At 36.8% G+C, this 25,604-nt stretch overlaps 2 protein-coding genes across 2 annotated transcripts; one reads left to right on the top strand and one right to left on the bottom strand.

The window, feature by feature from the left end:
- Nucleotides 1-3,407: 3,407 nt before the first annotated feature.
- On the bottom strand, nt 3,408-4,100 carry LOC138883272 (uncharacterized). The gene has a single exon (XM_070163952.1). The coding sequence runs from the start codon at nt 4,098-4,100 to the stop codon at nt 3,408-3,410; it is 693 nt and encodes a 230-aa protein (XP_070020053.1).
- Nucleotides 4,101-6,222: 2,122 nt separating this feature from the next.
- Nucleotides 6,223-7,417, top strand: LOC104225546 (zinc finger protein 8). The gene is made up of 2 exons (XM_009777370.1): nt 6,223-6,577; nt 7,062-7,417. Exons 1-2 carry the CDS (start codon nt 6,223-6,225, stop codon nt 7,415-7,417), a joined length of 711 nt encoding a protein of 236 aa, XP_009775672.1.
- The last annotated feature ends 18,187 nt before the right edge of the window (nt 7,418-25,604 follow it).

Below are 25,604 nucleotides of genomic sequence, written 5' to 3'. Positions count from 1 at the left end.
GAGTGGCTGCCTTGTTGTCACAAAATAACTGGACTGGTTTGGATATAGTCATCTTCAATTCCTCTAGGAGCCCTGATATCCAGGCAACTTCTGCTGTCACTGCTGCCATGCTTCTATATTGTGCTTCTGCTGAACTTCTACTAACTGTTTGCTGCTTTTTTGATTTCCATGAGATTATAGAGCTCCCTAACTTGACAATATAACCTGTCACTGACCTCCTAGTATTAGGAGAGGCTGCCCAATCTGCATAACAGTAGGCAGTCAAAGTGTCAACTAGCTTCGCCTGCAGAAGAACTCCTAAACCTGGTACTCCTTTTATGTATTTAACCACCCTAAAAGCTGCATCCATGTGAGACTGTTTTAGGTTTTGCATGAATTGACTCAATGTTTGCACTGCAAAACTAATATCAGGTCGTGTAATTGTCAAATACAAGAGCTTTCCAATCAACCTTTGGTATGCATTAATGTCCTTTAAGTCCGGATCCCCTATCCTTCCCACATGAGCATCAAATTCTACTGTAGTGAGTTTTTGATTCATCTCTAGAGGTGTTGAAACAGGTTTGGAACCACTCATACCGACACTTGAGATCAACTCAAGTGCATACTTCCTCTGATTCAGTAAAATTCTCTTTTTTGATCTGAGCACCTCAATCCCAAGAAAGTATCTTAGCTCCCCCAAATCTTTTACCTTGAATTGACTTTGCAGTGTTCTTTTAGCATCATTAACTAGTTTGGGACTGCTCCCAGTGATCAGCAAATCATCCACATAAACAAGTATAATGACCAAATCTGATCCTTCCCTTTTGCTGAACAATGAATGGTCATAATTGCTCTGCAGATAGCCATGTGTTACTAATGCCTCTGTTAGCTTAATGTTTCATTGTCTTGATGCCTGTTTCAGCCCATAGAGTGACTTCAGTAATCTACATACTTCCTTCTCCCCCTGTTTATGGAACCCTTGTGGTAGTCCCATATATACTTCTTCATATAAGTCCCCTTGTAAAAAGGCATTATTCACATCCATTTGATATAAATCCCATCCTTTGGTTGCAACAATGCTAGTGATGGTTCTAACAGTTACCATCTTTGCTACTGGAGAGAATGTCTCATGGTAGTCCAATCCCTCTTTCTGATTGTATCCCTTTGCTTCTAACCTGGCTTTGAACCTTTCTACCTCTCTATTTGCTTTATGCTTTATTTTATAAACCCATTTTGACCCAATAGCCTGCTTTCCTGGTGGCAGGTCTACCAGTTCCCATTTGTTATTCTCTTCTAGTGCAGTTATCTCCTGTTGTATTGCCTCAATCCACCTGTCATCCTGTGCAGGCTCCTTAAAAGCGCTAGGCTCAATGTGTGCTGAGAAAGCCTTTAAGTATGATTGATATCTTGTAGTGAGGTTAAAATATGAGAGTCCTTGAGAGAAAGGATATAAACTGTTTCCTGTGAATTTCCCTGGTGCCACATAGTCCTTCATCCATATAGATGATCTAGATGTTCTTACTGATTTTCTAACATTCATTACTTCTTCTGCTGCTGAGGTTTCTTCAGTTTCCTCAACTATATCTGCAGCTAAGGAATCTGTACTCATGCTGGTGTCTGCTTCTTCCTGATTCAGTGGTTGCAACTGATCTATACATTCCTCATTCAATTCCTCATGCAAATGCTCTTATGGTTCTGTGTGTGTGATATGTGGAGGTATATTTTCTATTTGTGTGGAATGAGGTTGGATATCAATAGGTGTTAATTCAAGAGGATCTTGTGGGAATATCTCTTCTAAATCTGAAGCCATCCCTTTAAAAGGAAATACCTGTTCTCTAAACACAACATCTCTGCTTACGAGAAATGTTCTATTCTCCAAATCATATAGTCTGTAACATTTCTGAGTCTCTGAGTAGCCTATCAGAACAGCTCTCCGTGCTCTTGGTGCAAACTTGTCTCCTCTAGGTAGAGTGCTTGCAAAACATAAATATCCAAAGACTTTAAGATGGTCAATTCTTGTTGTCTTCTTATAGAGCATCTCATAAGGTGACTTTCCTAACAAAACAGAAGTTGGCCATTTGTTTATCAAGTAAACTGTTGTCCTAACACAGTCACCCCAGAATCTATTTGGTAATGAGCTCTGAAATTTCAATGCTCTGGCTACTCCAGTATGTGCTTGTGTTTTCTCTCTACCACCCCATTTTGTTGGGGTGTGTATGGACAACTGCTTTGATGCACTATCCCTAATGAAGTCATTAATTTGTTACAATTAGAATTAAAGAATGCCATTGTCTGACCTTAGTTTCTTTACATTCAGATTAAACTGGTTGTGTACCATAGCAAAAAAATCCTTTAGCACAACAAACACTTCACACTTTGACTGCAGCAAACATATCCAAGTATATCTGCTAAAATCATCAACTAGTGTTACAAAGTAATGTTTCTTATTGTATGTTGGTATCCTGTGAGGACCCCAAACATCTACATGTATTACTTGGAAAATTTGTTCTGTTTTATTGCTACTAGGCTGGAATGGAAGTCTATTCTGCTTGGCCAAATGACACACTTCACAGCTGTGCTGTATACTGGCATCTACCTTATTCTTTAGCAGAGGAATATGTTGCATTGCAACAGCTGAAAGATGACCCAGTCTGAGATGCCATAGTGCTGAATCCTCCTGCACTTGCACAATACTGCCTGCTATAGTTGGAAATTCCTTACTGATTCCTTTTTCAACAAGTATAAGCCATTGTGTTCCTTACCAATTCCCAGAACCTTCCCATTGAAGAGACCCCGAAACACACAGAAATGTGGGAAAATGCAGCACAACAAGCTCCTTAGTCAGTTTAGACACTGACATTAGATTGAATTTAAAATCAGGCACATGTAGAACATCTTTCAGTATCAATTCATCTAACATCTTCACATTCTCTATATGTTCTACATGACATTTCCCCCCTGTAGGTACTTGTACAACACTGTTATTCTGATTTTCAATCTTTCTTATGTTATCTAGTACTTTCTTATGAGGTGTAACATGATGTGAAGCACCAGTGTCAATTATCCAATCATAGTCAAATGCCTTGGACAAAAAAGAAGTTATACCTGTCATTAAGGTATGACATTTACCTGGTTCAGGATCTGGCTTGTTTATAAGGTTCAACAGTTGTTTGTACTGATCTTCTGTAAAAATGCCCTTGCATCTGAGAATTGGTGTTAGAACTTCCTCCTTCTCCTGTTGATACATTAGCATATCCCTTTACTCCAGTGTTCTGAGGCTTCCTTTTACTTTTGAAGTCTGGTGGATAGCCTATGATCTTATAGCAATTTTCCTTCAAGTGACCTTTATACCCACAGTAGTCACATATGAGGCCTGGTTTCTTTGCAGCCTTGAAACCTTGCCCTCTTCCAGCTAGCATAGTTAAAGGCTACTTATCTGAACCAGCTATACTAAGTGTATGTTGACTTTCTTCTTGAACTGCTAATGCATAGGCTTGGTTTACAGTCAATACAGGTGTTTTCAGAAGAATTTGACGTCTCACATGACTGTAACTCTCGTTCAAACCAACAAGGAATTGTAACAAACGCAGGTTTTTGAACTGATCCAAAAAAGGTCTAGTTTCCTCACAGTCACACCCTGCTCCTGGTATCATCAGATCCATTTCATCCCACAATTCTTTTATTTTAGTATAATAAGTTGTTATAGAATCTGTTCCTTGTCTTAGGGTTCCTATTGTTGTCCACAAATGATAAAACCTAGTAAGATTTGATTTGTTAAATCGCTCCTTAAATTCATTCCATACCTTTCTCGCATCAGATGCGTAGATGATACTAGGTTGTAATTCTGCAGAAACAGTGCGACCGATCCATGAGAGCACCACAGCATTGCATCGTTCCCATTGATGCCCTAATGGACCTCTGTAAGAGCTTTTCAAACATGTTCCATCGATGAACCCCAGCTTCTTCTTCACCAACAATGCCATCCTCATTGATCTGCTCCATAATGTATAATTCTCAGGTCCTGTGAGCTTGATGTCGATCAATGCTATTCCAGGCGTGTCTGTTTGTTGCAAAAACAACGGGTGATTGTGATCAATTTGCAGATTTTCAGTTTCCGCCATGACAGACCAGCTCAAGCTTCAACAATGGCTGTCAATTTGGAATTTTGAAATCCTTGATCTAGCTTCAAATTGCCCGCTCTGATACCATAACAAAATCTCAGTAGAGATTCACACTAAATCGACATTGCATGCGGTTGAGAAGAGGAAGAAGATAGGTAGGAAAAGAGAGCAGCTAAGAGAAGAAAGAAATCTGTTACTTTTCACTGTAAAGGTCGGTGCAGTGTAACTGCCTTTTATACAAGACCTCTCACACGAGTCACATGTGTGATGAGGGTAAAAAGACTAAAATAACCCTAACTATCTAGTATCACTGCTGATTATTCAACAATAGTTTTGTTAAATATCTAACTACTAATGTTAGTAATAGCCTAGCAACCATGGGTAATCAAAGTGTCTTACATGACACCTCTCTATCTTGTAAGTAACCAAAGTGCCCATGACGGCACTACTAAAACTTGTAACCTTGTGGCATTGTTTTAGTATTAATACATAATTTCCTATTTCTCTCAACAAAAAAAAATGGCGTAAAGTGTTTGTAGGTGACTTTTCAAATTCGCTGTCAAATTCCACGCCCCAACCCTGAACAGGCGGTCGAAGCTTCCCGCTTCCTCCTCAATTGCATATTTTATAAAATCTCCAACGACCACCGCCATTTCAATGCACCTTTTAATCTTGAGTTAGTTTTGAGTCATGTACACCTCTCATTTAAACGTCTATCTTAGTAAAAATATGTTGAGATATATAGAACCACTTGATAGATTATGTTTTGAACAATATTAGTATTCTTTTTCACTGTCCATATTCATGCATTAGCTGTAATATTTGTCCCGCGTGAATGATATTTTTTTATATAATAATTTAATTAAATAAGCAGGGTCCAACTCTTTCTGAAATTGCGCTTAGTCTCACTACCTCTTTAGTTGCCGCCCCCTAAAAGTCGGTGCTTAGCTTGCTGCAGACCGATGAATATGGATCATCCAGTATTGAACAGCGGTCTAGCATTCTTACGCCTTCTACTAGTCTAAGCCATAGTGGGACTGAGAGTAGAGTTAATCCCGCTTGAATGAAAAAGGTACGAAGTAGCTCGGTGTCGGCTCTACTTGTTGGGCGGAGGATGAAAAGATCTGCGCCTTTCTCCCCCTGTAATTATGGAAGAAAGTTATAACTGATATATAAAAACTTCTCATCCTACTTTGATGGAAAGTTGGATTAACTCTTTTGAAAACAAGACCTTTCTCAACTGCAAGATTCACGATTATTTTGCATCAGTAATGTGAGAAAGAAAGCAGTGTAAAAGAGAGAAATCAGTTTCTCAAGAACTAGCAAAGATTACGCAATTCCGCTGAAATCAAGAAAATACTATCAGATTGGATATGTTTTCTTGATTAAATTACCATTACTTTTTTTTGGTAATAATCATTAAGTTTCACGATCCTAAAAGGTGAACTAAATTGTTTATATATAAGCATTTTACGATTCCTGAAAATCCTTACATTAACTTCTATAAACTTTCACTTTATGGTCATATGTTCAAATATCTTTTCGTGAGTGCTTAACTCAAAAAGGCATTATATATACCTCACATTGTAAAAGAGCTTGGCAATAATTATTTAAGGAATATCATTATTTGGGCAGGGTATGATACATTGGTCTAAGCATAAATTAACTGGTCATGGTTATATTACTCAGATATTTTGACAATCACATCCCTCTTTTGGATTTCCCCTATAAGTCATAATCATAATTAGTCATGGAATTGATTTGACTTCATCAAGGTACAGACACATAAAAAAATTAAGGTTGAATACATAGACGACCACTCCAAATTAACCTACGAAAAAGTTTGGGGGGCGCCGTATCTTATTTTATTTAAAAAATAAAATAAAATCAAAGACAATATTGGAGATGCCACCTCCAATTACTCGGGAATTAGATCAGATAAAAACTTAGTCGTACCTTTTATTTACACTTTTATCACTTCCTTTGTTGGCCCCATTCAACTCTTACAAAACCCAATATATACTCTTCATTCTTCAATTCCTGCTTTAGCATTCTTCAAAAAGTCTCACTTCCAAGTCTTTTTCCCTTTCTTCATTCTTTACAAAAACAACAGAAAAAAACCATGGACAAGACAGAAAGAGAAGCTGTTGATTTCATGAACGTGGAGACCTTCTCTCCCTTTATCCGACCACCACCGCCACCTGTTATAGAAAAGCCCATTCGGCTTTTCGGCAAAGAACTTGGCGGCGGTAGTAATGCTATGTCCGAATCCATTGTTCATGACGAACCTGAAACAAATACTGTGAACTATGGTTATAAAGAAAGTCATATTAATGAAGAGAGTAACAGGAAATATGAATGTCAATATTGTTTTAGGAACTTCCCAACTTCTCAGGCCTTAGGAGGCCATCAAAATGCACACAAGAGAGAACGCCAGAATGCCAAACGAGCTCATCTTCAGTCTGCCTTAGCGCACGGTAAGATAACAGCATCCTATTCATGAAACCCTATTTGTTTTTAGTCGGTTAAAAAAAATCTAAATTTGAAAATAATTTAACTTAAAATTTTCATTTTAGCATCTGTAACAAAGTCACACAAATTAAATATTGTATTATATTTAAAATCACAAGTTCCAAAAGTCATACAGGTACACACAGAAAAATAGTATGACACAAAATATTTCCTATAAAATGTTTTCAGAAACACCAAAATATATTCTCCCTGAAGAATATTCTTTTCCATTGAAAGGGAAAAATAACCATTCTTCACTTACGTTTTTCTTGATAGTCCATTAGAATAATTTTTAAATTTAGAGAGTGTTGGATAGTGAGACAAAGTCTTTTCTCTAGAAAATATTTTCAGTCATAACAAACACACGCATAGTACTCATAATCATTCAACATGGGATAGTAGTATCGTTTATTGTTACTTTTAAATATAAAGTTTATTTCTTATCGACAGAGGCAAACATATATGGGATAATGAACAATCATCGCCTTGGTGAACCAGCAGCTCCTAGTACTAGTCGTCATTCAACATGGAACAACATTAACAATAGTACGAGGTTTTATGGAAATTATCATGGTAACACTGTTATTAGTCCTTATTCTCAAACTCCTATAAACAGAAATCCATTGGCATTTTGGCGGATTCCTCCAGCAGATCATCAGAATTCTTCTTCTAACTTAGGGTTTCCTAATGATGATTTGAAGCCTTTTCCATTAATGGCTAAAAGCCCTAATTGTGATAGCAGATTTGGATATGAACCCAAGGAAGGAGTTCATCAAGATCATTTGAGTTTAGATTTGCACTTGTAAGGATGGTGTAATCATAATAATTTCTTTTGAGACAAATGTCTACTTCTTTTTGAGAACTTGTGCTGAAGAATTAGCTTAATAATGTTGTTTCCTCCTAGAATTTAACTATTGATAGTGTAAAGAGTTTTTACACTATTTGTGTAATTTAAACAGTTACAGCTGATTGTGTGCGTTATTTTTATTAGTAATGACACTTATTTGGACAGTTAATTACTTATATTGGAGTATTCATTTATTTGATGTAATGACGTAAAAATTCTTTTACTGTACCAACATATAGAAGCATGAACTCTTCTGTAATTTCTGCTTGTGGATGTGTTGGGTGTGGGCGTGGAGCGTCCGGTGCAAAAAGGCTTAGATGTGCAAAACCTAGGCTACTTATATATTTGTGATATTTATTTTATGTGATATTCTCTTCTTTTTGATTTGTTCCACAAAAAATGATATTTTTCAATATTTAAAAGTAATTTAGCTTTAAACTTATCATTTTACTCTTAATGTCCTGATTTTGTAGTCAGAGTAGTCCTTTTTTTAATTATGTATTGTTTCACTCAAACGCCTTCACATAAAATGCAACATATGGAGTTGTATATCGAATTTGCAAACTGATATGTGACATTAACAGAAAAGTTGTATTCCGGGGGGGGGGGGAATAGTAAATACTCCCTCCGTTTCATATTAGATGAGGTAGTTTGACTCGGCACGGAGTTTAAGAAAAAAGAAGAAGACTTTTAAAACTTGTGGTCTTAAAAGCTTAAGGGATAAAAGGTTTGTGGGGTCATGACATTTGTGTGGCTATAAAAGCATCTCATTAAGGGTAAATGAGTAAAATGAAAGAGTTTAAAATTGAATTATTTCCAAATTTAGAAATGTGCCATTTGTTTTGGAACAGATTAAAAAGAAAAGTACTTCATCTAATATGAAACGGACGGAGTATTTTTTTTTTCTAGGTTAGGTTTTTCTCCATGAAATGTTACTAGCTCCTAGAGTATTATTTTATGGAAAAGAAGATTGATGTTTCTGTAGCATCAGATTCAGCGTCTCGTTCATTAATGAATATTCTTCTTCTCCTCCTCTATCGAAGAGAAAGGGGAGCACAACTTGTATATGCATGTGTAGCAGTGGGTTAAGGATAATAAATTCATACAACGACAAAAACACAGACTTGGTTTTTTTCAAACATACTCCTAAACTGTCTTCTTTTTCATTATAATACAAATGCAACCTACAAAAACAACTCTTTAGTCAAGGGCGTGCGAATACGTTTTAGATGTTTCTTGCATATACGTTTTAGATGTTTAGTTGTTATATATATATATAAAAGACCGTGACGCTTCCTGTCTAGTACATAATGTTGATTTGAAGTTCGTTTACGCAGTAAGGAAAAACGATTCTAAAGAATGGGACTCCGTCTTAAGCAACTTCTTTATTCAAAACAAAACAAAAATACATGTAATGAACATTATATTATATACATATATGTCCTAACTTTGCCTCTAGATCTACCGCCCACTCCCGGTACGTACAAGGATTAGAGGAAGATGTTATGGATAAAGGAAAAGGAGCGTTACAGAAATTGGATACTGGAATTGTCGAAGTGTTTATGTGTAGTAGAGAAGACATCAGTTTCAAAAATAGTATTGGATACTGAAAACTTGTGGCAATACCTAACCACAAGTTTCAAAAGTTTTTTAGTTAAACTCTCTGTATACAATCAAACTATGTTACGTTACATAAATTGAAATGTAGAGAGTACTAGAAACATGTGATTCTGCGTGAATTGTCCGTTGGACGTTGTCTAACATTATCCTGGACATCTCTTTGTGTCTTACATCTTAACTGAGAAAGTCCAAACGATACTATAAATAGAGATACAAGTGTGTCTGCATGTTAAATTTCTGAAAGTAGCATCACATGAAGGACGACCCTACAAAAAATTATGAAGTGCCAAGTAATAAGATTTCTTTTTCGCCTCTCTTTCTGTCCTTTCTCTGACAGTGAATGTGGTACTATATTTATTCACATGAAAATGTGATAAAATTGTCTACATTGACTTATAGATCACAGTTTCAAGCCATATACTGTTGATATTTGCGTCAAGGTAGGTTGCAACTACAATATACCTTTTTGTCTTGAGGTGCGACTCTTCCTCGGATCCTGTGTGAACGTAGGATACATCATGCACGGCACTGCCCTTCTATACTTTTAATTTGTCCAATTCGGTCATGAAGCATTGACATTACAATAATGTATCTTATGGACCTATGGTTATGTCTTGATACTAAAAGTACAAGAGATGTCCAATATAACGTTTTAGGTTTCCTACAGTGTATAAGTGCCCATTTCGTTGTATGAATGCAAGCCTACCTCTATTTCCACTGTCTTCTTTCCTCAGTTATATCTTTGATGGTTTTGATCTAAGTTGCTCGGAAACAGGTGCTGGTGTCCAACAAGGGTGCGGATCTAGACGTCGGATCCTTTGAGATGTAAATTACAAGTTTGGGGATACAGATCCTAGTGGGAATATAGGTGCGAGGATCCAGCTAAAAGTAGTTAAAAAAAATTACAAAAATATCTCTAAATTATGAGAAATTTTGTGAAATATTTTCGTATACCTCGTAAAGTGTGAATTTCTTTTCTATTCTCAAGTTGTAGATAAGTAAAAGATTGATTTTCTAGGTAAGGCATGTTATTTTCTTTAAATTTACCCTAGTTTTGGTTCTGATTTCGGGAATCAAATTGTATCTCGTCTCGAATTTTTTCGTCCTTCGTGATAAAAGTACCTAAAATTATTTGACCAGATCCAGTACGGATCCCATACCCATACTCATACTAGTGTCGTGTCGACACGGGTGCGACATTTAAACTGTCGTATTGGAGTAGCTTTGGTTTTTCATTGAATTCACTACTAGAAATCCGCCAAAAACCAACCAAAAAAAGGGACCAAAGTTGGTCGGTTATGGCCAATTACCAACCAAAACGCGGCCAAATATGCTTGGATGGTATTTTGATGGCCGTTTTAATATACCAACAGCGTTGGTCGGAATTTACCGACTAACGTTGGTCGGTATATTAAATTCAAAAAACAAATATTGCAAAAAAAAAACGATCAAAGTTGGTCGGTATTTTAATTATGTAATCAAAAGATTCACCATCTGGGAATCGAATTGGGGTGTGTACTTTGGCAGGATACTATTCTACCACTAGAACATTGGTGCATTTTGTTTTAAGATTGTCTTTTTTTATTTATACTCTTTAATTGTATTTTTGCATGAAAATAACCGACCAAAGTTGATCGGTTTTATTAAAAAATAAAATTACCGATCAAAGTTGGTTGGTTTTTTAAAATAACCGTCCGAATTAATCGACCAATTTTGGTCGGTTTTTTTAATATTAATTTTTATTTATTTTAATTGAAAAATCGACCAAAGTTGGTCGGTTCTTGAAAAATAAATTTCGCGGGACTCAAAAATAGTTTCCCGCATTTTTGCACCAAAGAAAACCGACTTCGTAATTTTTTTTTTTTGAAAAACCGACCAACTTTGGTCGGTTTTTTGGCCGATTTTTTGACCGACCAAAGTTGGTCGGTTTTTCTTGATCGATTTTTGCCGAATTTCTAGTAGCGAACCCGAAATTTGAAAGATAGAAAAGACTTCCGTGAAATACCAAAATAACACTTGAAATTTGCTGTGTTACATGTCATTACTTTTTTTTTTTTTTTACTATAATAATATCTCATTAAGAATAAAATGAGAAATTAAAAATTGAAAAAACTCCAAATACAGAAAGATAGAGTTTATAAAACTGAGGGAGTAACGAATGGGGTGAGAAATTTTGGGGAAAAGTACAATAAATGTGGCAGATTTCTCTTTTGACAGTCTTAAAGTTTTATTTCTTTCTGACAGTAGTCTTAAAAGCTGATACTTCCATATTAGGGAAAAATGGAACCCTAGTTAGGCCTTTAATGGAGCCTATGTTCAATTTGAGGTATGAAAAAGGCAAAAGCAAGGATGAAGCAATTGGCTGAAAGTGATATGCTTTAGTTGAGGAAATTATATATGCTCTGTCATTCAAATAAATGATTGTACACAGAAATAATGACACTTACAGTTAGCCACCATCTCTACTGCATTTTGGGTAAATGCTTCAGACAGACCCTTCAGGTTATTTTGTACCATTGTATCCTTTTATGTCATCACCTTATAACTTTTTTCTTTTATCACATTGTCTCCATCAAAGTATATTGTCTCGGGTTTAAATTATGAGAATTGGTAAATTCATGATAGGGAGTGCTTCTCCTCTCCTCTTAAAATACCAATTAGTTTAAAAAATAATAATAATGATAGTGGACTTACCTAAAATGCAAAAGGGAAAGAGAAGCCGGTGGATCATACTATGTTTATATGATTATATCCTCTGTAAAATCTAGTACATAAGTTAATATGGGAGAGGATGTGGTGCAACGGATGGGGCTGCTCTTTCCTTAATCAGAGTATCGAGTTCGAGCCCCCCTCCCCCCTCCCCCCCTTTTTTTTTCTTTTTTTGAGTTCGAGCCCTGAGTATGAAAAAATATTTGGTAGGGAGTGCTTCCCCCTGAATGGGACCCTACACGGCTCAAAATATGAATATAGTCGGGCTCCAATACAAGTACCGGACACCGGGTGGGAAACCAAAAAAAAAGTCGTTATTTAAAAATAAAAAATAAAAAGCTCCAGAAAGAACAACAGGTTATTCTCCAAGCTCCTCAAATTCTTTTGGTCTACAGAAAAGGTGTTTGTTATTTTTTAGTATATAGGAGTCACACTATATATAGAACAGAGAGTACTATCATTACTAAAACCTGAAGAAATATACGACCACTAACCGATCAAATTTTTTTACCCTACCAACTCCAAATTACTATCTAAGGCTTCCAAGTAAATGAAGAAATATGGTAGGACATAACATATGAAATGCATGTAAGATGATAAAGACATAAGAGGAGGTGCACCAGAGCACAAAATTATGCAAAGAAAACCAGTGGAATTTAGGAAACCCCTATTGTGTACTCCATTAGTGTGAGCTTGCTCATCGTCCCAAACTCCAGCAAGAAAAGGGTTACAGTAGATTGACAAGCGATGTAAAATTAATCAACCCATATGTATCCACATAATACAAATATCATTGGGACGTGCTCACCTAGGAGCGCATCAGAACGGCCACTAGAGGTGTACAAAGGAAACCGACAAACCGCTCAAACCCGATAATTTGAATCCAACCGGAAAACAAACCGCAACTATGGTTTGATTTGATTTGATTTAGTGTTGGGAAAAAAAAACTGACCATAAGTGGTTTGGTTTGGTTTTAACTAAAAAAAAATCAAATCGAAACCAAACCAACCCTATATTATATGTATAGAAATTTTAGATATATTTAATATATAAATATACTTATTGTGATGTAATTTATAAATATTTCTTAAACTTTTTCATAATTTTATCTTTTAAGATATTATTTCAAGGTTGGACTTAGAACTTTTGAATGTTCCAATAAGTTTTATAGCCACTAATATTAGTAACTTAAATAAGGGGGAAGTGCACGGTTAGCCACTATTTAAAGATGTCTTTACTCTTCATCCACGGTTTAGGATGTATTTACTTTTTAGCCAGTGCTTAATAATCTTTTACCCGCCCGGATGAAAATATCCCTGTGTTAGACATGGATGTTGTGTAAATATTAAGTACATGGTGTCCTTAACTTCATGAATGTTGTATAAAATATTTAAGGACATGGTGTCCTTAACTTCATGAATGTTGTGCAAAATATCAAGGACATGGTGTTCTTAACTTCATGAATGCTGTGTAAATATTAAGGACTACTTGTCCTTAGTTTTTGAACTTGTAACTCTAAGTTTAGGACTACATGTCCTTAACTTTTGAACTTGTAACTCTAAGTTCAGGACTACATGTCCTTAACTTTTGAACTTGGAACTTGAAGTTCAGGACCACCTATCTTTATTTTTGTGCTTGTAACTCTAAGTTAATGACTACTTGTCCTTAATTTATGTGATTGTAACTCTAAGTTAAGGACTACTTGTCCTTAATTTCTATGCTTGTAACTCTATGTTAAGGATCAAGTGTCCTTAATTTTTGAACTTTCAGCTCTAAGTTCAGGACCAAGTGTCCTTAATTTATGAGCTTGTTATTATAAATTGAGGACTAGCTATCCTTAATTTATGAGCTTGTAAGTCTAAGTTAAGGACTACATCTCCTTAGTTTTTGAACTTGTAACTAAGTTTAGGACTACCTGTCCTTAACTTTTGAACTTGTAACTCTAAATTCAGAACTACATATCCTTGACTTTTGAATTTGGAACTCGAATTTCAGGACCACCTGTCCTTAATTTCTGTGCCTGTAACTCTAAGTTAAGGACTACCTGTCCTTAATTTCGGTGCTTGTAACTCTAAGTTCAGGATTACGTGTCTAATAAATCACAGATGTCACTAATAAATCAAATTGTCTTTCTTCATAAGTCAAGTATTCTGCATCAAAATCAGCTTCGGCATCCTTGTCGGTATTTTACATCGTTAGACTTGGAAGGATTGTTAGTATTCTGCATCAAAAACAACTTGTCTTTCTTCATAAGTCAAATTTCTTCATAAATCAAATGACTAGTAAGGCCGTCTCCATCAAAAGCAGCTTCGGCAAAGCAAAAAACTTAATTTGGGGATTGAAAACTCATAGACTAAAAAAAAAGAATGAGGAACAAGTAGAAGAGTTCATGAGATGTAAGGAAAGAATCTGAAAATGGCGTATGTATCCAACCCACTGTATTTCTGTTTGGGAAGGAAAGGGTAATTCAGTCTTTTCATATTAATTTTAATAGACTAGTGGCTACTTTGCTTAGCATTAAAAATGTTAGATAAAAAGTAAATACCACTTTAAAAAGTGGCTACCCCACGCAATATTTACCTCAAATAATGCTAACAAAAGCCCAAACCAAAATCAAATAAATATTAATAATGCTAACAAAAGACATTCAATTCAATACTACGAAACACAATGTATTGATTATCTATTTTTTTTGTTTTGCAATAATTTAGATAAAAATGCATAACGTATTTTTATTTTTTCTTTAGCGTTTAGTCATGTAATTAATACTCTCTTATTAGTCTACTTATTTTAGCATGACTTGGTACTTTTAGATTATGTTTATTTTTATTATGCCTTTTTAATTAGCAATATTTATATTACATAATTTTATTGTCTTTATTGTTGAATATTTTAGAATAATTCCATGACACATCTCATATTTTGTATTATTTTCTTGGAAAATATCTTATATAGTTGTATCTTACTAGGACTAACGAAATATTTTGAGCACAAATTATATATTTTGTGCTACAAAGATTTTGCCGGAAAAAAACCCGAGAAATCCAGAAAAAAACCAAGATTGAAAAACCCGAGTTTTATTGGTTTGGTTTGGTCTTTAAATTTATAATCCGACATAATTAGTTTGGTAATTGCAAAATCCGAATCAACCCGACCTATGTATACCCCCAGCTGCCACAACTTGCTCGGGGCGAGGAGCAGTTGTTGTTTTCTAAGCGGTGAATGGTCTAACTACTACTGTTACTCGTTTTCCGACAGAAAGAGAAAACTTCAGCCCCGGACCGAAAGGCTCGAAGTTCATCTCAATAAAATGTCAGGTCAATCACATGACTCATCCTGTTAGTCGAGTAAGCCCACAAGGGATTTCATCAGGGTAAATTCCAATCTAACTATTAAATAAATAATTACGACTTCGGAACAAGTTCGAGAGCTTCGATCGAAAACCTTTCCTATCTAGTGTCAGCTGATCCTTCAGCGTCTGCACCAACTAAATCGGAAGCTTAATTCGAAAGAAGAGAGTAGGCTCGAGGAGGATCAAAAGACTGATTCTCGGTCCCCTAAAGTTAGAAAGCTGGTTAGATTGCAATCTATGCTACTTCACTCAACCATAAATAGTTAAACACCACTCTTATTTCTTCTAATTATAAATGTTTTGTTGCATAAGGTTAAATACATTATGGATAATCTGGTAATTAAAAGTCATCTAGTTTTGATCCCCAAAGTCAACTAGAGATAATTGATATGAGATAAATTAAAAGAAGATTTATGTTAGAATGTCAAAATACTTTTGCATATGTGCAGATTTACATCTCCTAATTAAAGATTTCTATAAAAGAGAGAAAAGGAACAAAATAATAAAACTAACTGGAAACAAAGTTAAATGCATATTTTAACGAATGAACAAGATATATACACCAGAAAATGTAAATCATTAGGAATTTTATATGCCTTTATTGTCTCTTTTTCTTAACTAATTCTGCGCATAATTAAAAGATTATTATATGCATAGTGGTACACCTATTGCTTATTTGTGTCTCTACAGATGTTCAATTTATTGTTTTCAGTACCTGATATATAGGCTTTGTATAATATTAATTGCGTTTTCTAACCATATTTGTCAGGGATGCCTTTATAAATTCCTCACCTTATATGACAGGTAATACTGTCAGGCATGTGAGTGGCTTATAAAAGAGAACAATTTCAGTATTAGCAGTACTATCAACCCCCAGCCATAAGTTTGATTATTTCATTAAGGGGTGACTGAAAAATGTTTTCGATCTTCTTTAAACGATTGTCAGAAAATCCAACGCCATCTCAGCGAACATCTTTAAATCAAGAAATTCAAGCTTTCAGTCTAAAACACACTCTATATGCATTGCATCGCCCGGAGGGAGGGGCCTTCCTTACCAAATTCTTGCCCGTGTCCCGACTCATTTAACTCAACCTTCCGTCCAACCCACCACACCCCTTGTGGCGAGAGACAAAAATGACTAAAAGACTAAGCCCCTGACGCACAACGTCAAAGGACTGCAACCTTATGCAACAAGATAATGAACTAAAAATACTTCAGCACACATAACAATAATATAATCTTTGCAGAAAAAGCTGATGAGCATAGTAGCAGTGGTGAAATTCCACATGCAACCAAATAACAACTATTTGACGGTGGCACAATAATGTGAATTAGAGGACTCATATCCAATTATATTTGCTGGTATAGCCAAGAGTTATATAACTGGAAAAAAGGGCTCTTTTGTCACTGCCAACTCTATTAAACACCGATGAGGATGAAACAATTTGCAACCAGTAATGAGGCATTTTTTTTTCCAATACCAAGCACTTAGATGCAAGATCCAATAACTATTGCATTTAGGCTATTTACCAAATTATTCAGCACCAAATATTCCTTTAGCAGTTAACAACTAAAGCACGAACGCTTTCTTCAAACATTCCTAGGCACAAACTCTGCTATTATTACAAAGTAAAAACTATATACTTGATTAAAAAGATGTACAAAGAAATCACCCGAGAGGGAACCATATTTTGAATTAACAATTGCTCCAGATATATATAAATTCATTGCAAAAATATGAAGTAAAGTTTAGCTCCGATTCTGTGCACCTCGAGTCAATCAGCTGAGTCTTTCACGTTGAGCACCAGAAGTATGGGCCTCTTCAATATTCTGGTAAGCAACGATATTCCATAATGTGATGCACTTGAAGAAGCGTAATATGATGTCACCGTAAGTTAAGTAAACTTCGGAAGTGCACATTCTGTAATGCAGAATTACCCATTAATTTGGTCAATTACACATTCAAAATCAATAAATAAGATAATATGGAAAAAAGATCTATGATTATTGTCATTTAAGTACCCCATGAACTATTCTCTACAATTATTATACAAACTACTATATATATGAGTATATATATATATATATATATATATATATATATTATACAGAGCATCAATAATGATACACAAAACTCAGCAGGAGTCCATGAAGCCACGTCAACAGCTGAGGAGTAGCTCATTTGAAAGTTAGTTATGTTAGTTATAGTTCAAATTTGAATATTAGTTAGTGGCGGGAAATGTAGTTAGTATGTTTAGCTTATGTCTTAGCTCAATTCTCTTGCTTTGATTACATTTTCAGTAGACCATTGAGGTATAAATAGCCGGTCGTAATAACTCATTAGTTACTTTTGAATATCAATGAAAATTCGAATTTTTCTTCCACGGTTCTAGCTCTTCTGCCTTCTTCTTCTCTTCTGCTTCTTCCTTCACATTCCTGTCTTCTCCTCTCAGATTTCTCTCTAATTATCGACTAGATACCAATTTTTTGTATCAATTGGTATCAGAGCCAAACCATGGGACCACGTAAAGCTGTTGATCCTGTAAATCCGGACTGGCAGGAACAATATGAAGACCTAGCTGCTCAACAGCTAGATTTGCGTTCAATTCTCGATCAGAAAACAGAGGAATTGTGAGCTGACTTGGATCATCGACATTCTGAAATACTACATATAGTTGAAGCCCTCAAAACTCGATCGATGGAATGCAGCTGCATCAGCAATCGTGAGACAGTAGTTCCACTTCTAAGGATAGTGATAATGTGCTGCAATCAGGTCAGGGAATTTTAGGACCTAATCCATATCATGTTCCTAACAATCGAAGTCATAATTTGTTATTTCCTAGATTCAATGGTGAAAATTTGAAAAGCTGGTTGTATAGAATTGATCAATATTTTGATGTTGACAATACTGTTGCAAATCAAAAGGTATATATAGTATCCATGAATTTGGATGATGCTCTATCTTGGCATCAGTCTTATTTGAAATGCTGAGATTTGCCTATCCTTCCTCCATGGGATGAGTATATTGACCCTTTTCTTTAGCCCTGCAACCTCATTGTCATACTTTTCTTTCAGCTGCTTAACCAGACGTGCTCGTTCTGCCGAGTTTTCGGCCAATTGTTTTCGAGCCCTGGTTCATTCACTTTCTGCTTTGTTCATATCAAAATTATATTCGCCCACTTTCCGCCTCAGGTTATCTATAAGTTTTTCATCTTTGGCACTTCGGGCGGGGTTTTTTGCAGCTATTTTCATCTTTTGAATTTGGGCTCGAAGGGCCTCATTTTCTTTAGCTAGTTTCTTTTTCTCCCCCTCATCTGCGGCGGCCTGCAGATCTTTCTCAAACTGCAACTCCATGACTTGCTTCTCCAATCTGCCTATTGTGGCCCTGTACTCATGTTCTTTAGCCAACCAATCCCACTGTTCTTGCAACACCCCGACGAACTCCTAGAGATGGGGTCTCTTGGACGGCCTCCCAAACTCGATTTATCTCCTATACCAAGCAAGGTATCCCGTCGAAACTTCACCTTTGGACCGATCACGTACACATGTATTTGCCGTTAAGTATTGACACTCGCTCCAAATTTGGCGGACTGCTGCTTCGTGAAATTGTCCGTTAGGCCCGATCTCGACCACTTGGCCACTAAGATCTTCATCTTTCGGAACTATTTGGCATCTCCCCAACTGCCTCAAAACTCGATACGGGGCTGGATACTCCTGAGTCCCATCAAAAGGAAATGGGGTCCAGTAGCTGGCATATATATGATTTCATCCACAGGCAGCCATCCAAATGTCCACTTTATTTGGCTTGCAGTGACGGAACGGAGGCGCGCTATCCACTCTGTGACCCCTTCTGGTAAGCTGATTCCATCAACCCTCGTAGAAAATTCCTCTATGCATGTTTTCTCTGTCGACCCATAACTCATAAATTGAGGACGACAGCATAGGTGTTCGATCATCCACATCTGCAACAACACGTTGCACCCCTCAAAAAAATCTCCCCCGACTTTGCAGACTATGAGAGCGCGAAAGATTTCAGCTACTATCATGGGTGCGAGGGTGCTGTTGGCCTGAGTAAACAAAGTGCTGACAACCCCGGCTGCTCGTATGTCAATATTCCCATCTTTTCTAGGAAACACCAAAAGTCCCAAAAAGACCACCAAAAATGCAAAACATCTGTGTTCTTCCCACTTAAGGCGGTTTCCCTTGCTGCAGATTTTGTTTTCGGCTAGTTGAACCCCCCTATATGACCATATCTGTTGTATATAAACTGCAAAGTACAAAAACCAGCTGCCAAGTCTGGGTTGTGGACCTCCCTACTTATTTTCAAAAAGTCTAGGAACCTGTGCACGGCTATGGCCCTCGGAGCAATTAGGTACTGGTGTCTCAGAGGAACATTGGGACCCCCAATATATCCGGCTATTTCTTCTAATGGGGGTAAGTTCAAAATCTGAGAAATGAAATACGTTGTGAGTCGGGTCCCAAAATGTGACCAATGCCTTTATGATATCCCCTCTGGGATTAATTTTCAGTAACCCAGCGAGGCCTCCCAAGTATAGATTGACCGTGTCTCGCCCTGGTTTGCCCAAGTCATCCCACCACATGTGCAACTCCAAAGGGATCTTGTTCATAATTGTTACTGGTAAATTCTGGCTTGTGCTCATTCTGCATATTTATTAAGGTGATTAATCATGATTTACTCTATTTTGAATCAAAACTGACCCTTTTTCAGATTTTTTTTTCTAAAACCAAAAGCCCAACTTTGCAAATACGACATTTCAGCACTTCCGGAGGGAGATTTTAAGGTTTTGCCTGCTAACTGGCCAAAAATTGAAAAAAGACCAAAGGTGGTTGTTTATGCGAAATCAGCCTTCCGGTGTCCCTTTCGGGAACATTCGGCTATTTTTGATAAAAACGGCATCACCTTACCTATTTACAGTAAAATAATTTTTTTTTTGTTTCGGGCTATTTTTGGCAAAATAAAGTTGGACCCGATGAGGGTTGCCTACGTATCCCACACCCTGTGAGAATTAAACTGACGTAGTTTGGCAAATAAAACAAACTATTTTTGAAAACAAGATTCTTTTTTCATTTTATTGGCAAAATAAATAAACTATTTTTGAAAACAAATCTTTTTTCTTTTCCTTCTCCTTTTTTTTCTTTTTTCTTTTTAAAAATTTTCTCAAAAATTCGGCAGAGTTTCGGCACTATTTGGACATTGTTTTTTTTTCAAAACAGGCGATTAACTCTCTTTAACCCTCATACTGCTATTTCTATTTCCTCAAAATATTCAAAAGCCGGTCAGCATGCAAGTCCGAAGCAAATAAATGCACAAGTAGTAAGTAAGATGCATCAGGATGGTCTTTTTCATTTTTTGTACACCTGTCCTAGACAGACCCAACCCCTATGTTGAGCCTCCAAAGTCAAATGCACATGATGCACACAAACGTTCCTATTAGGGATCCAGCATGAAGCTGAGTTATTCTAGGTTCAAAGCCTGAGTATTTGTTCTAGACTGTGTACCCGAGCGGACAACTCGAGCCGATGAGGGGGCTACGTACCGGGAACCAAAAGGCCAACTGGATTAGTAACTTGTCCGAGCCTCTTTCTTATTTCAAGGTATGACACTAACAAAATAGGGAGTCTCGACCAGCGAGCACATCCCTGAAGGTGAGAAGAGAAGGGTTTCGTAGCAGTTTATATACAGTTCAGATAATATCAAAGCGGTAAAAGCAACATTTAGCACATTAGGCCCAAACATGTAAAAATCAAATAATAAACAAAGCCAATTATAACAATTATTCCAAGCTCGAATTCTCGAACCCTGAACCAGAAGTTCTGGGTTCCAGTTCTCAGCAGAGTCGCCATGCTGTCACACCTCCTTTTTTCCTATACCCCGGAAAGGTATAAGGGAGTTTTTTCCAACTTAAAGTGACAATCAAAACGGAATTCATTTATTCTTAAAAATTCAAAGTCGCCACTATACCGGTCCAGCATAATATACTGGAGTTCGGTGCACCCTGTGTATGAATTCCAACATATTATGCTGGACCGGTGTACTTTGCTGACTCTAGTATATTATACTGGACAATTATACTTGCTGGAACTCCTGTATATTATGTTGGAGTTCTAGTGTACTTATGCTGGAACTACATCATATTATGCTGGAGTTCCAGCATACTTATCCTGGAACTCCAGTATAATATGCTGGAGTTCAAACATACTTATGCTGGAACTCCAGTATAATATACTGGCGTATTTTTTGGGTTTTGAACAGTATTTTCGCTCAGATTTATCTTTACATGAAAAGTGGCTAAATTTCGATTACTTTTGAAACTGAGCTATTTTTGAACGACCAGTTGTAAATCTGGCTATTTTTCAAATGTAAACTAGGCTATTTTTCAAATCTGAATTTCTGAGAATATTGGGTGCTCCAGTCTGCAGTATATTATACTGGAGTCAGCAAAGTATTCCGGTCCAGCATAATATTCTGGAGTTCATACATAGGTGCACCGAACTCCAGTATATTATGCTGGGCCGATCTCTGTTGCGGCAAAATAGTGGTTATTTTTCATTGACTTCATAAACGCTGGCTATTTTTGAATGATCCGTCCGAAAACTGGCTATACCGTGCTATTTTTACCGCAATGACTCGTAGAAATGACACCAGGTAGCCACTTTAAAGAGTTGCTATTTAGAAATTAGCCAATGCATCCTGAATTTTAGTTTTTTAATTTAATTTTTTGGGACAAAAATATTCTAAATTTAAAATTTTTAGTTTAAAATTTCAGTACAAAATAAGTAATGGCTGTTGTCACACCTCCTTTTTGCGCGCCCGCCCCGAAGGGTTAAATGCGCGAGGGAGTTTTTCCAATTTAAGTGACAATATTCGAAATGGGATTATTTATTTAATTCAGAGTCGCCACTTGGGAAAGGTTTGGCTTTTGGTGTCCCAAGTCACCGGTTTATCTTGAATCCCAAATCGAGGAAATTTTCGACTTTTCCAAATGAAGTCTGCGAACCAGAAATTCTAAGTAAGGAATTCTGTTGACCCGAGGGAAGGTGTTAGGCACCCTCGAATCCCGTGGTTCTAGCACGGTCGCTTAAATTGTTATAATGGCTAAATATCTGATTTAAATACATGTTGTGACTTATGTGCTTTTATTAAGTTTAAACCGCTTTTATTATTATCATTTATTTTTATAGAATTGCAACGTCGTGAAAATGCATCTCGAACCACGTCACAATCAATGCACCCGTAGTTGTTAACACATTTCGACTCCGTTGAGATTTGAATTTGGGTCACATAAATGCGCACCCGAATTTAAGAATGTAATTTAATTAAGTCGCGCCTAAAGAGTCTAACGCGTTATTATCTTTGGGGAAGGCAGTGAAATTCACTAAACGGCCTATCCTGAATTCTAGATATTTATTATGGTTATTTATTGAGGGCCCCGCAATTTGCATTTTTTTTTATTTGGCGAGGCTCGTCTCATTATTTTAGAAAAAGGATATCCAAAAGCGACTACATTTCTATTATGTTTGTTTCCAGAAATAGAAAAAAAATGTATGCTAATTGAAGTATATGCTTTGGCCTAAACCGGATTCTTATCAATTTCTGATTGGTTACTTATAAAGTGAAGAGACGTCATACCTTACGAAAATGCTTTGGTTGGACAAAGAAATTACATATGAGATTGAAGAAATGCAACACTTAATCCGAACAACATCCTTAAGTCGAGTTTAAATTAAATTGCTTAAGCAGGATTAATAGAGTTCCTTATTAAAGGATGTTACTGATGATGTTCAAAACTCGTCCTATAAACTGCCTAAAGGAGTCGAAACTGGGTAATTCAAAAACTGTATTAACTTTGGCTAGATTTAACAACCATTCGCCCTTACATATTCAAAGCATGCTAAAAGAGCGAGTTTAAGTTAACAATCGTATTAAATAGCTGCACATTTCATTAATTATATTTACATCCTGGATACGACTAAACGAGTCAAATGTCACAGTTTCAGATTGGCATAAACTTTAATTAAATACAACCTTACTAATGTATCTCTATTGGGCTCACAGACTAGAACTTACACAGCTTAACAACATTTATATAAAAGGAAACTTGTGAGCAATGCAACAGATGATTATAACTCCTTCAGTTCTTTCGATTCAACTTTCATTACAATATCAGATAGGTTCGAAATGTGTACCTGAGGAGATGCTTACAATGAAGAAAGCAGGGGGTCAGTTGAGTAGCAGTGTAAATGAAACAACATCAGTAACAGATAAATAGCAGCAGGACCAATTGAACAAAATCCCAGTGCAAAAGGCAACCAGTGCCGATGGAAAAAATGACAGAATGACAGCAATGACCAGCAGTATAGAAACAGAGATCCAGACAATCCAATTCCAAGAGAATCAACCAAGGCAAACCAAACTAACACTTTTAGCTGATGCTTGAAAGAAAAGAAAGCTGACTGAATAGGCTGAGCAGGCTAAACATTGAACAAAAGCAGGAAGAAAACCAGTTTCTGACTTCTGTATCTTTATCCCTCTTACCATCTATTTCTTTTCAAAATCCAATCTCCAATTTCAGTCTTGAAATCTATTTTGGCTATCCAGAAGAATTCTTTTCCAGTTTTCTGTTTTTCAGAACTCAATTCTCCTCCAAATGTTCCCTCTCAGTTCCCTCTGTTATTATCAATGTCTATCCGTGTGTGTGTGTGTGTGTATATCAAAATCTCTGTATCTATCAATGTCTCTCTGTGTATTATCCCCTCTGTGTTGTTATCCCAAAAATATCCCCCTAAACTGGTGGAAGTCCCTCCCTTTTATAAGCCTAAAATCAACCCTTTAACAGCCTGTTCGACAATCAGAACACCCCTCCCATGTGCTATCCTCTTTTCAGATTCCACTTAACTATTTAAGTATAAACAAACCCCCTCATGATATTCCCTGGCAGTCTTACTCTTTTAAGTGAGGTTTAATACTTCTTAAACTAAAGCAGGGTATGGACAGCAGGAGTGTGTTCTGACAGCACATGCTATCCATTACTTTGTAATGCACATGCTGCCCAAGGCTGAGAGATGAGTAAACAATGCTATTAAAATCTGAAACCTAGCTAATAAATCAATCCTTTAAATGTCTTTCTGATTTGGCTAAACAAATTAATACCGAGTGGCAACAACACTAATCTGATTCAACAATGCTTTAGTAAATTACAAAAGCCTGAGTCAAATTGCTACCATTCTAACATGAAACCGATTGACGACGTATATCGATTCGACTATACTAGTTAAAACACATACAATCGAAGTCAAAATCAGACATTTAACAGTATCGAACACATGACTCGAATCATACTGATCAAGCAGAATTGTACTGGGGAATCAGTTGATCAGTCAAAATTTGAGGTTCGACTAATTGCACAACACACACATATACACATTATCAGTAAAAATAGAAGAGGGACTCAATCAAACACAGAGGTTCAGGTAAGGTGGGCAATCAACAGTTGATAAAAATTCAAAGACACAAATTACACAAGACATTCAGCCATACGAACAGACCTTTAAACCACACACGTACTGAATAACAAAGAGAAAACAAACTTACCTTAAAAACTTTTGAAAACAGAAAAATCAACTCGTGTTTCAACAGACCCTTCTCAAGGTTGAACGGAATTTAATCGAAGTGTTTCTCAAATGAGAAACACTTCGCTTAAAGTCCATTAGACCCTAATCTCTTGGTTCGAACAGGCACGGAACAGGCGCGAGGAAACCTAGGGTTCTAGAGGGAAGATTTGGGTTTTGGGCTTTCTTGGTTAGATTCGGACCAAACCAAGTATGGTTTGGTCACGAGGGGGTCCGGGGATTGTCTGGTATGAATCTAGAGCAGATCGGTGTAGATCGAGTTTTGCTCGAATCTTCAAATGAAGATTCGAGGACCTAGAGGATGATTCGAACTAAACGGTCAACAGGTCCATGTTCAGGGGGTGAGATGGTCCTATGGTGTTAAGGTGAAGGCCACCGGCGTTCATGCCACCGGCTTTCATGGTGAAGAATACAGGGCGGCTAGGGTTTGGAGGGGAAGGGGATGAGGACGAAGGCTGGGGTCTTGGATAGGGGGCAGGGTATGATAGGGACCTTATATATGGGATGGGTGGATTGATTTCAACCGTTGGATGAGGCAAGATGGACGGCTTGGATCTGAAGGCTTAAAAGAAACGTCGTCGTTTGGCTTAGTAGGGGTCAGAATTGGTTCGGGTAATGGGTCGGGTAATGGGGGTTATGGGTGAGAGATTCGGACCGTTGGATCAGCTTGGTTTGAACGGTCGTGATGGATTGGCATTGAAACGACGTAGTTTTGGTGTTAAACTACGTCGTTTTGTGGCCTGGGGGTGGGCTGTTCGGACTGGTGGCTTGGGCTGTTCACTTGGGCCTTCGATTTTGAAAAATGGGAATTGGC

Source organism: Nicotiana sylvestris, chromosome 12 (genome assembly GCF_000393655.2).
Source record: "Nicotiana sylvestris chromosome 12, ASM39365v2, whole genome shotgun sequence".
Taxonomy (NCBI): Eukaryota; Viridiplantae; Streptophyta; class Magnoliopsida; order Solanales; family Solanaceae; genus Nicotiana; species Nicotiana sylvestris.
The sequence above is the reverse complement of the archived record's forward strand: the minus strand, read 5'-3'. Positions and strand labels throughout refer to the sequence as shown.

What these genes read in the sequence shown, in the direction of transcription:
- LOC104225546 (XM_009777370.1), top strand. Translation starts at nt 6,223, where the DNA reads ATGGACAAGACAGAAAGAGAAGCTGTTGATTTCATGAACGTGGAGACC. An exon ending in TCAGTCTGCCTTAGCGCACG is followed by an intron (nt 6,578 to 7,061) that starts GTAAGATAACAG and finishes TCTTATCGACAG; the next exon opens with AGGCAAACATATATGGGATA.
- LOC138883272 (XM_070163952.1), bottom strand. Translation starts at nt 4,100, where the DNA reads ATGGCGGAAACTGAAAATCTGCAAATTGATCACAATCACCCGTTGTTT.